The sequence below is a fragment of the Pezoporus occidentalis genome, unplaced genomic scaffold, assembly GCF_034315485.1.
Source record: "Pezoporus occidentalis ecotype Australia unplaced genomic scaffold, CSIRO_AGI_Poc_V1 ctg48, whole genome shotgun sequence".
NCBI lineage: Eukaryota > Metazoa > Chordata > Aves > Psittaciformes > Psittacidae > Pezoporus > Pezoporus occidentalis.
Window position 1 is genome coordinate 5,603,688 of NW_026915813.1, and position 13,289 is coordinate 5,616,976.

The 13,289-nt window shown below is 36.9% G+C and overlaps 1 protein-coding gene across 7 annotated transcripts in view; it reads right to left on the reverse strand.

Annotated features, from left to right (window-relative positions):
- Positions 1–13,289, reverse strand: part of KCNIP4 (potassium voltage-gated channel interacting protein 4) — a 447,064-nt gene that overhangs the window by 213,162 nt on the left and 220,613 nt on the right. The window contains exon 1 of one of the 7 annotated variants that reach the window (XM_062636490.1): positions 7,584–7,829. The exons of the other annotated variants lie outside the window; for them this stretch is intronic. Within the exon in view, the coding sequence (XP_062492474.1) occupies positions 7,584–7,683 (100 nt within the window). The 5' untranslated portion in view covers positions 7,684–7,829. Of the gene's footprint in view, positions 1–7,583; positions 7,830–13,289 lie in introns of those variants that run through there. 7 annotated transcript variants of the gene reach the window in all.

A 13,289-nucleotide genomic window follows, 5' to 3' on the forward strand; every position in this document is an offset into this window, starting at 1 on the left:
CTACAAAGGGTTTTCATGGGGATATTATCAAACTACAGAACACAATGACATATGTAATCTGTGATGTGAGGGATACACCGGCTTGAAACTGCATGGTATAAAGTGCTTAAAATTTGGAGTTACTATTTTCTAACAAAGAAACATTGAGCTAAATGTAAGTTACATGTTCAATATCCTTAAAATAGAAAGACACTAGGTCAAAAGTGAACTGGAAGTTAACATAAAGGCATGAGGGCCAAAGCTGAGCACCTCTTTGCATTGTATGTGAGCAAAATTAATGTAGTCTGAATTCAAAGGGTGTGTATCTAATACACCTAAATCCATATATCCTTTGTGTGTCGAAAAGCCTGAGTTTACTACGTTGGGGAATATTTTGAGTGAAGGTGACTGATGGGAAAATCAGACAGAAAAATACAATAAAAATTAGGAATTCAATAGGAAGATGTATTAGATAGATAGCCAAAATATTGCAATCCTAATAAAGATAGAAGCTTTGGTAAAAAACTAATTTTCCTTCTGTGGTGCAGTAGCTACATTAGTTATAAATGTTAGCATAATAGTAAACACATGGAAAAAAATGAAAATTACAATCTGAATGAATTATGATATATAGAAAATATGCATAGGAAACAAATGGCAAAGGAAAAAAAATCCATTATTAAATCAACTTTCAGAGTTTATATTCGGGTTGGTTATTTCTAAAATGCACTAGGAACAAAAGAAAGCATATTAAAAAGGACAGCATCATAGAGTTAATATTGTAAGTCCAGTTGATCTTCCTGATATCTGAGAAATATACCAATTAACTGACACAAAGCTAATGGCCAGAAAACATATAGTGCTTACTTCAACAGAAGGGTAAATCTGGGAGTAATGCAAAGAAGCAAACAGCTTCACTCTTTGAAGACGAGGGGGAAAAAAAAGAATCAGACTGTTTCTTAACAATAGCAAAAAAGAAATTGTGAAATGAAGTGATTGCTCCTTCTTCCCTTGTCATCTTTAGAACACATCAAGGTTTTGGATTCACCCCACCTAACTTTAGAAAGCCTGTAACTCTCACAATTTGAGAATATCACTGACCTTAATGTACAGATCCCAACTAAAAGTACACTTGGGCTCTCTAACTAAATACCTTTCCTGTTTTAATGAAAACATGTTATGGGGTTCATCAAAAAATATCAAAAGGATGAACGTTATTGCCCTGTGGCATACACGACTTTCAAGCATATGACTTCTTACTTTGTGTATCAATTTGTGAAACATTAAGCTCTGGCTTTTCTTGATATATTTGCCTGTATCAGGAGATAATTCTATTTGCTGCTGTAAAGTATTTTTAATTCTACAGGAAAAAAGGTGCAGAAAGTATTATTTGCACTAATATATTTCTAACTAGAAATGGTACACCTCATTTCACTACCCAGTTTATTTTCTTCTGTTTACCAAGTTCAGTATGCTATTTTCCCCCTAAACGTTTACGAAACTGTGTTCTTAGAAAAGGTTTACTCTTCTACTCATGAAACTAATTAGCTCTAAATATCTTATTTAAAAAAAATCCATAACAGTTTAAGTTTTATTGTTCTTTGATAATCAAAACAGACATAGGTTTTTCGGTTTTGGTTTTGGTTTTTTGCTATTTTAGTCCTGAGAAGTAATAAATCTTCTCAAAACTTGTTTAGAAACAATTGCATGAGCATATTTTGATTTATACAACCCACATTTACTGATAGCTAAGAAAGTGGAAAAGTGAAAAAGTGTCAGTAAATATAACCAGAGGGCATTTATAGATTTGCATTAAGAGGGAACTCAGTCCTTGTAAAAACTATGTAAAAGTAAAGGTATTTACAACAGTAGGCAAAGACTGTGTGATATATATTTTTCTTCTGCTTATGGTGGCTCTTTGACAGTAGGTAGGTAGTATTTACTAATTCAAAGTAAATAAATAAAACAGTGACTTTGAAAATATAAGTTCTATATTGAGTAGCCAGTAGGAGGCAGGAGAAGTAAATCTCAGAAGTTGTCCCCTTGGGGGAGACAAAACAGACCACCATCCTGTCTCTTTCTCATATCCAGGTTATTTTTGTAAAATCCTCTAGGTTATCACCTAGAATTACAAGAATAAAACTGAGCAATAATATTCTAGTATTCTTCCATTTCATAGTAGATGATATGATTTTCATTTATTCAAAGTACCATTCTATATGAAATAACTACTAACAAAACTGCAATAGGAATGAGACCCTTGTGTTCATGAACTACATCACAACTGTTCACCACAGAGGAAAGTTGAGAGCTCTCTTATCAACTCTCTGCTTACATTGGTCTAATTTTTTTTTTCTTTTTGATTTTTTTTTTTCAAAACCAGAAGGTTAATTATAAACTAGCAAGCTTTCCAAAGGTATTGTACTGGTAACTCAGAATGTAGCGCTCTTTACCCATTTCTTTGATATCTCTTCATTAGCAGTTACAGTATTTACCTACTTTGATCTCTGTGGATGTAAAGCAGTAGACAAGCACTATATCATCAGGATTGACAATCAGTCTTGAGAAAAGAAGCTTTTCAGCAGATGCTGGCCTGGGAACACTAGAAGGTTTTTCAGCAAAAATGGACCAGACTTCAGAAGATGATTCAGCGACATGAGACTGTTTAAAGCAGGCAGCTGAAATGCACCTATCACAAATTTCCCTTGGCTGGCAAGTTTTTTTTTTCTTACCTGCCTATTTCTGTTTTTTAAAACTGTATCTAGAACTTCAGGCATCTTATATGAAAGAAACAAAACAGAATCAGAAGAGGTTTCCTCTTATTAATTCTGCCCAGTAGTGGCCTGCAGGATAGACAACCTGGTCAGGTGCTCACATCTACACAGCTCCAAACCAACCACAGTACATGCTGCCATCTCCAAATGACCTGCTAGTGCTGTTTGCACAGAAATATTCAATCAAGGAAAACTTCAGTGGAGTTCTGCATTAACGATTCCCATCTACTGCTCACTCATCTGCATATAAGGAGTTGTTTCAACAGCTGTTTTAATTCAATTTATCTTGTTATCTATGAAGACTTAATTGAACAAATTACTTCAAAGGAATGCCTGAAATTGCTAATATTAAAATTTATATCATCTTTTTCTTATGCACACTGCCAGCTCTGGCTAATCATTTCACATATTGGTCCATGACTGCCTTCGTAGTTCAAAATTCTGTGCATAACTCTCTTTGACATCAAGACTGATCTTAAGAAAAAAGGCAGAAATGCCATTATATTTATTACAAGCTATTTCTAGTATGAATTGCTAGTCATTATGAATCTTCTGAAATGAATATTCCTCCATTTCCATCTATGAATAACACTAAGGAAATGTTGAAATTCCCATCAGATCATAGCCTGGATGACAAAACAGCTTCAGTGGCTGCTAATTTCAGAGGAACCACAAGTAACTTCCACCACATTTCCAGCCATAACCAGTCATTTTTAAAAAGAGTTCCAAATATCACAAGCAACTCTCTACGTGTCCATGGTTTTGCTGTTATCCAGCTCATGAATGGGAAGTTTTCAATAGCCAGGATTATTAAATTGGGATTAGAAACTGCTTTGATATTTTAGAGGACTCAAGTGTTTCAGTAATTTAACTTAGTTATTACAATTTTAGCTGTGAAGTTCTACTACTGTCATTCTCAGTGCTCTTAAACCAGGAGTTTAGATAGATATGAAATCAATATTCCATAGTAACCTATGATCACTTTTACGCCCTTTTCCTTTTCCTATTAGAGGTAGTAACTGCTTAAGAGTATTTCCAAACAAACAGGGTATTCTTATGTAAATATTTTTAATCACTCATATCCTTCACATTTCTTCCCTGAACTTTATCCCCAGTGGTGTAGGTTTCAATGCTTACATTGATGAAGAATAGTAAGTGATTTGGCTTTTGAAAATCAGTCCAGGTTTCCCAAGAAACATTAGGACAAAATTATTTTAAGTCAGTAAAGGGCTGATCTCATGATGCTTCAATCACTGTCCACAACAAATTATCCAGAATAACTGACACACAAGGAAGATACTCACAAAAAACCCTCTTCCATGTCTTGATTAAATTCATTTGATCCTTATAAATGAAGATCACAATTTTCATAAAAATACTATAAACATATTGAAATTATATAAACTGATATCCTGAATATTGCATAATCTTAAAATGCCAACATACTGTATATTCAACTTGCTCAGTTCTTGTATCTCATTTTAATTATAAATGACTTTTGGACAAAATGGACATAAAAGAAGAAATATGACTGATTTTAAACGTATACCTAGGTATATCTAGGAATAAACCTTCCTGATTAAGTAACAATACATTACTTCTTACACCTAATACACTTGTTAAAAAAAAAAAAAAAAATCAGTAAAGTTTATTAAGGAGGACATTCTAATTTATGAAGGATTAAATATCTAGCCCAGAGAAAAAGTCTGTGCAATCCACAACCCATGAGAGTGAATAAATCAGTTCTGCTACTGATCACTTTAGGAGCTGTCACACAATATTAAAAAAACATTTATTTGAAAACAGTTTTATAACAACAGTAAAATCACTCAGCAGCAAAAGACAGCTAGGGAAAACCACAGAAAGCATACTGTAATCTAAGTGAGTGCAATACATCATAAAATACCTGTTGTGGTTTAAGCTAGTGCTGAACCCAGGACAATAATATTTAACCTAAAGTCTCTGCAACCCACAACTTACAAAATTGTATAAATCTATTCTGCTACTTACTGCTTTCAGAGCTGTCATACAATATTAAAGACATCTATTTGAAAATACTTCTACAACAACAGAATCACTCAGCAGCTGAAGGCAACTGGGCAAAAACCACAGACAGCATACTGCTGAGTGCGCATACCTCAGAAAATAAGCATAAAAAAGTACATACAATTTGTATACTGATTTTTAATTATTTTTATTATGAAAATAATTGCATACTTTATGATTATACATGTAATTTGTACTGAGGAGTCTGAAGAAAGCCCTATATTACTTACACTTAATTATGACACGGAAAAGAGGAAAATGAGATTTTGCTATTGATTTACAAAAATTGCACCTGATTCTTCCAAATTAGTGTGGAAGTGGTTCACAAAGTTCAGAACCATGACAACCCAGTGTAGGAAGGAAGGTAAGTTTGCTTCAAGCTTTTGTTACCACGATAGGGACTGATTGTGAAACCTAGATCTCTACCAAAGCTTCAATCTGATTTAGAGAGCTTCGATTTAACATTCTGCTTCGGGTGCACTGTATTACAAACTATTTTGACTCTATGGATGATTTCCAGGTAGACACTAGATGTGTTTCATATGCCATAAACTATTAATTTGTATGAAACATATTAACCCTTGAGAAAATAAAAAGAAGGGATACAATCTATCCAAAACCAGACAACTACAAATATCCTTAAACCAGAAGACTTTCAGAAAACTGCAATGAGCTTCCTCATTGATTTCTGGAAAAGTACATGGATAGTCTAAGTACACTTGTAAAATTCATTTTTTCTTAACATTCTACTTAAAAACATCTCTAACATTTGCACAATTTTATGATGCTTGCACTTTTCATTCATGGGTGGAAATGAATAGCCTTGATACTTATTTAAATTGAGAGAGTTTTTCTCAGCTCCCTAGTAAAAGTGTATAAAACTACCTTTTTTTCCTGTTGTAACCAGTTCAGATCTTTAATTATCAAGTTTAAGAAAAAAAATAGGGAATAAACCTGCACTCTTCCTGAACTACAAGAAAACAAATTCCTAAGTCTGTGACATTTGGCTAAGCCCCATTTTCATACACCATTGTTTATATCTATTACTTGATTCCCATGTAACATGCCTTTTATCTCATTCACAGCAGTTGAACACCACAGAGGAATGGGGCATATATGTCTTCCTGTGCCTTCATCTACCTGGCATGCTAGAAACCTGTCCTATACTATGTAAGAAGAAATTTTTGGCCACTGAGGCAGACAAAAAGGGGAGATGGATTAGAAACTTATTTCTTACAGAAATCTTACAACCACTTAGAGGCAGCTTCACTACATTTCTAATTATCTTTCCATTACCAGTTTTCTTAGCCCTAAAAACAAGTACAGACAACAATCAAGTGCTAAATTTTGCCAGGGAACCTGACCCAATGCAGCAATCAGACTCGACAGGGTATACACAAGCCTGCCGACCAACCTGAAAAGTAAATATGGCTTGTTTAATCAAATCTCTGCAACCTTTAATGCTGGAGATAACTTTTATCATAACATTTTTTAAATTAATTGACATTTCTGTTTACAAGTGAACATGAAACAAAAAGAAAAGCAGAAGTTCATACATTTGAACGGTATCTCTGCATTATCATTTAAATATGCACTCTATAACTCAATATAATGCACTCTAATGGCTACATAAAATTTTAATAAAAATGCACTCAATAACATGTTTTTGAGTCCCTGCAGGGTTTTCATATCAATACTAGCAAGTACGCACAAGACAGAAACATGGAGAAACAGCTGTGTGACTTCCTTATTTAAAATCTGTAAGACTGTTTCTTGAAAGGGTTAAATCAACAGGATTACTTTAGACCTTTTCATAGGAGCAAATTTTGCTTATATTCTCACTCGTTAACACATGAGACCACAATCTCTAAGTCAACAAAGTTCCCCTTTTCTTAGGCATAAGTATATACACGGTACTCAAATGCTAGCTTACAGGAGATTTGAGAACACAGTATTTCTTCAATATTTGAGAAACAGACCATTTTGGTCTGGAACCTAATAAAACACTGGGATGCAATGAATATCATTACGTTACCAGCCATGCTGCAATCAGTGTTTTTTCAGACTAACTTTTCATAACAGCACTTTTAGAAATGAGGTATAAAAAGTATACCTTTAAAATAAAGTAAGCTTCTTATATTTTATTGTTACTGCTTTATACAGAAACAGTATTTCTAAGAAGTGGTGATCTATGATAAACAAAGCATCCATCAATAAACGTTGCACTTGATTGTCCCAAGTGAATGTTAGCTACTTATTTTGAATCCGAGTATTGTAGTTCCTCTTCCTCAAACATTTTAAAATGTTAGCAGTAAATTAAATATTCAACAGGTTTTTAAATACTGTAAAGTATATATTTTGACATTATAACAATTCCAGTACAGATGTTAACATGAATAGATTACCAAACAATTCTGGATAGATTGCAAGACAATTTTAAGGCAATATAACTGTATTTGCATGTTAACATCTTGAAATCTGCTTTGACCCCTACTACTTTAAATTTTCAGATTTAAAACAGGACTAAGAGATTCAGATTTTGAGCCATTTATCTTTGATTAACATCTAAGTTTGTACTTGTAGTATTCAGGATACCAGTTTATTTTTCCTGTGAAAGCAAATCACCTCATCTTCAACATCAACCACACACAGCCACTGATGCGCACGTCGCTCTTGAGGTGGATCAGATAGTGCCTTACACCCAGTTTACAGGTGCCCTTTGCCTTGCTGCAAGAGGATGACAAGAACACAGAAATGACAAACCACTGAAAAGCACTCCCTTACCTTCTAAACCTGCTTCAATCAGCCCAAACTGTTCCAACACTTTAACAAAAAGCACAATCACGATCAAAACTGCTATCATTTCGAGCCCTTCCAAGTTCATGATGAGTTAGGTCATGGTCTGACCACCGCCACTGAGAAAAGTGCTCTTCTGCTGGCTTTCTTTGCAAAACCATTAAACTAGGCGCAGAAGGCTCCTGCGAGGTAAGGGGGGGGAGCGGGAGGGGAGCGGCTGGGAGCAGCGCATCCTGTCTGCCCGGGCGGAGGCCAGGCGGGGCTGGCTGATCAGCCCCGGCCCGCGGGGACCGCCCGGCCCGCCACCCATGTGGGAAGCGAGGGGCCAGTCCGAGGTCACCTAGGAAACGTCCCCGGGCAAACGCCGTGCGGGAGCGCCGGCAGCGCGCTGGGCGGGCGGGAGCCGCTCCGCCGCCCGGCCACGGCGGGAGGCGGCGTCGGGGCCGGGAGCGCGTTGCCGGGGAAACGGGGACCCGGACGGCGCTGTGCACCGGGGGACCGGCCGGGCGCGCAGGCCTGGCCGCAGCCCTGGCGGGGAAGCACAGGAACGACCGGGTGGAATCCCTGCCGTTAGGAAGGGGCATTCACAGCCATAGCCGCTTCTCACCGTGGCGAGCTGCGGCGGTCTGTAGCTGTGCTGAGATAAGGATTTGGCAGGTGATGGGTTGCCAACTTGTCCATTACTTTCTCCAGGTGAAAAAGCTGCCCCGGTACTATGAGGTACAGACTGTTGCATGTGGTAAGCAATACACAGCATTTTATATGCAGCAGTGCATTAAGAACATTTTTTTTTTTTGTAATTAGAACAATCAAAACATGCTGTCTCAAAAAGGCTTATTCAGTGGGCTTACCTGGAAAACAAAAATTCAAAAGAAGACACTGAGGAGAACAAAAAGCAAGCTCAATATTTTTGACAGTTTCTCACTTCAGTAATAATTGCTAAACAAAGATTTTTCATGGAAAATATGAGAGATGAAATACAGGAACACAAATCTCAAGACTGAATCATAGAATCATAGAATGGTTTGAGTTGGAAGGGACCTTAAAGATCACCTAGTTCTAACCCCCTGCCATGGGCAGGGACACCTTCCACTAGACCAGGTTGCTCAAAGCCCTGTCCAACACATCACAGTATCACAGTATCACAGTATGCTAGAGATTGGAAGGGACCTCGAAAGATCATCTAGTCCAATCCCCCTGCCGGAGCAGGAACACCTAGATAATGTTACACAGGAATGTGTCCAGGCGGGTTTTGAATGTCTCCAGGGAAGGAGACTCCACAACCTCCCTGGACACCCTGTTCCAGTGTTCTGTCACCCTCACTGAGAAGTTTCTTCTCAAGTTTAAGTGGAACCTCTTGTGTTCCAGTTTATACCCATTACCCCTTGTCCTATCATCTTACACCAGTAACAGCCACTGGCCTATCTATAGCAGTTTGCAGTACTGGCTGGCATTGTCTCACTCAATGCACAACTCTATTCACAGTTAGGGATTTACTCTCTAAATCCCTTCATAATTTAGCATCTAAGAAGGAATTTACATTAGAAAAATAGTGCCTCTATTGCAGCAAAATGAGCAGAGGAACAATTGCAACAAATTTAATCCTGTCTGGTAGAGTACTGTCCCTCACACAGCTGAAATCAATTACTGCCAAGGGCTCAGTTTTCTTTCTTTCCCTTAGATAAGATTCAAAAACAATCATAGTGTCACGTGAGAACAGGCAGCAACTTCTTTGTCCGCCAGGTATACTTGCATTATGATTGGTATTATCATTCCTGAAAACAGTGTAATGAAGTGGGAGTAAGGGGGCTGGCAGATAGGAAACAGGTACCTATTGGAATACAGAAGGAGCCTGGCCTGCATGAGTAAAAATCAGTTCGATTTTTTAAGCTCAGATTAGTGATCTGAGCTAATCTTGATGACTGTGCATCTGGGACGCACACATGCACTGCTACACTAACAAATCTGGGGGAAAGCTATCACTGACAGGGTGGTTAGTGGCAGAGCTAACTGGCAGAGCTGGGTACAAACAGGACAGCTATGAAAAGCATGAGAAAGCCGAAATGGAATAGCACTAGAGTCCCAAATCACACATAATGTCTGAGAACAGAGCTTCTAATAGAACCAACAGTTTCTCAATTTTGACTGAGAACAACCTAAATAATACTTTTCAATATGTATATGATGAGGTTAAAAATCATAATGTAAAGGTAGATCCATCTAAGATAGCTTTAGAAGTGATGTCCCTGCAAATTATTACTAAGATAAATACTGTTTTCTCCTTAATAAGAACAGCTTTGAATAAATATTCTAACATCCAATAAAATCATTAAAATATTCTGTGCGTCTATTTAAAATAAGTTTATATGTTTTTAATCTTAAAAGGGGGTAAACCACTCTTATTTCTAAAGGAAAAAATGGGCTACAGAATCTTGATGTATCATAAGTGCAAATACATTATTATCTCAGCAGCTGTCATTACACTTACGTCTCCCTTTTTCTGTCTCTTAAATTTACTACTTGCAAAAGAAATGAATAATAAAAAAAATCCTGTATTTTTTTCAACATATAAAACCTAGCAAATCTTCTAGCCCATCAAATCATTGAGCAAAACCAGCAAAAAGATACTAACTTTTGTCTTTTAGTTTTCATTTAACCTACTTTCTCAGTAAATATTTAATGAATCCAAAGATACAAAATGATATGATTCATTCAGCCATTATAAATTTTAAATCTTATAATACATACTGCATCTTCCCTCTAGGCATTGCGCTAGCATGGCTTGGTTTCCATAGAATCTGTCCCAGATCTAGCACTGGTAAAAGAATAAAATAAAAATAAATACAGCAATCTGACATTACAGTGCCATATTTCTACCTCTTCACAACTTTTCTCTAAGTTTACATCCCAAACTTTGTCCAATGCTTTTCACTTGTCACAACTCATGGAATTACCTCAGTTCAGACATGATGATGCTTACACCATATCAGAAGAAGACTACTTCCCAGTCCTACCCAAGAAGCCATACTAATGGTATGCCTGATAACACCCTAAGCAGGCACTTTAGCCCCGTGTCAACAGGAAGCAACAATTTTGTGGGCTGGCATGAAGGTTGTATCTTACCCAAAATGTCTCTGGTTGTGAAGGGAGGTTGTGGAGGCAAGATGAAGTCATGAAGCAGAAGTTCTGGCTCTTCACACTTGGTGCATATTTAGATGGCAATATATAAATCCTGTGCTTTTACATAACTGATTAAATAGAAAAAGTTATGTACTATAACATTCATAAGCAGGCTTTTCGAAGAGTCTGACATAAAACATCCTCACCAGCCAACTGAGATGTAGTCCTGGTTGAAAATTATACCTGAAGATCTGGATTGTATTATAACCTCACTCTTCAGAAGTTTTGGGTTGTTATAAATGTGAGAAGCAGCACAGAATCTGTCAATATGTCAGTTATTCTAAATATTATTCTGATATCCTTCTGGGTATTCTGTAGCCTATAAAAAGGAATTATATTTCAAGTTTATCCCTTTCCATGCAGTGAAAATACAGCTCCCTGAATCTGGAAGTGTATATTTCTGGAAATGGATACAGGTATCATACTAACTGTGACCATGAACTATATGTCATTAGAAGACAGAAATTTTCTTATCACATGGAAAACCCCCATTCCAATAACTCCTTTACTGGAGGTCTTTAAACCTCATTAAAAATAAAGAAAAATCTTAAAAAAGGTTCAACATCTTAAAAATTACAAGTATATTTTAAAACTCTCTGAAGAAACTGAAGCTGAAAAATTCTTGGCTGTTGTAATTCCACAGATGAAGCCCAACTGTTCTCATGATTTGTTTGTGCTACCTATTTATTAGCAAGGGGTTTTATCCTAAGAAATTTGATGTATTTTCAAGTGTTTTCAATTGAGGAAACATCCTGATCATTTTCCAAACTACAGAGAAAGTCCTGTCACATAGGACAGAGATTTATTAGCTGTCATTTGTAAAAGTCCTATGCATCTTCAGCAATGAGAAACTAATGCAGCAAGCTTCATTTCAAATGTTGAGATAGTCACAGTATGTCAAGTGACGGTGTTTCATGGTATTTGATTTAATTTTCTCTGAATGACACATGGCCTCGAATAGCTCATGTTCAGTGCCTCACACAGCTGTGGGGATGCCACAGGTCGTAGCAGACTCCCACAGCTTGTTTCACCATGCTTTCCTAGGGCTGTTAGTACATGACCCTCACCTCCATTATATTCAATGTGGTTTAAGAAACTGTTATTCTGCCAATGTGTAAGCATGTGAGCTAACACTTGTGGTGACAAAAGTAGTTTCATTTAAACTTTCCTAGCCATTTCAGTCCTGCAGCCATTTAACCTGGGTGTCACGTCTTAAGTTATTTCTCCCACTATACCTTCAAATCTAGGGTGCATCTAATGCCTTCAGTGCAACAGCTCTAAGATTCATATTTATTCCCTGATAGACAACAAAACTTTTAATTCAGATTTTCATGGTTTTGTTCCTCAACTACTATGACCTTCTCTTTCTGTCTTTGTCAAGTGCTGTCTTGCTGGTTTTTATCCACTCAGGATGCTGCTGCAAAACCACCATTCAGGCTTACCACTTCAACTATCTCAGCCTTCTCTTTACATTTCTGATGGATCCACTTCCTCATACACAAACTATTTGCCATCACCTTCAAGGCCAGTCTTAACATTCTACTGCCACACCTATTCACTGTTGACTTTTGGAGAATATTAAACTGTTAACCGTCTCAAGCAATAATGCTAGCCTTACTTGTTTGTAAATTCGACTTTACTCATAAGAGATGTTGCTGGCTCTAATACAGCCCCTAATATTCTGAAATATTATGACATCTGTTCTCCCTGTGCTACAAAGTTTCTGTTATACACAGCACGTAGATGCTGATATTTTTGAACCCATAGCTATGGACAGAGGGTGAGAATTTTATGACACAACATGGTAAAAATTTCATCCAGATAGCAAAGGGAGAAGACACATCATTAATAATTAGAAATATTATTAATAATTAGAAAGACATTCTGCTTTTTGCTACATTTTTTTTCTGCATATTATTGGAAAACTGCCACTCCTCCTTCAGACTTTAGCTGTGAACATTGTATTAAGTTAACTTTATCATAAATATGATTAGGAAACTTATCTACAGCCTTCAAATAAGAGGCTGACAGAAGAGTTCCTCCAGTTCAGTTGATGCAGCATGTGGATGTTTGCCAGCTTGTCTTCCTAATCCCTTGTTGCTTCATTAGTAGCTCACTGCAGACAAGAGACTGTTATGCCAATCAAGAGCAAATGTCACAGGAAAGCCTAGCTCATGCACCTATGGAAAACAGAGAGGTTGGAGCAAGGCAGCACCTTTCATAGTTCTGCTTAAAAAACTCACAACAAACCAAATAACCATTAAACAAAGCAGAACAAAAAGCTAAGGAAATATAAAGCCAATGTCTATTGAGCCTTGTAGTGTGGTTTAAACACTAGCATGCTGTTAGGGTGCATTTCTAGTCCAAATGGTGAGCTTCTACCTTGTCCAGAACTACTCATTAAGACAAGAACAGAGCAGTGTTAAATTCAGTGTCTTGTTTCAGACTGGTTATAGAATGCTAACCAACATACATGAAGGAAATAAAGCAAGCTGACAAACGTATTCAGTTTCC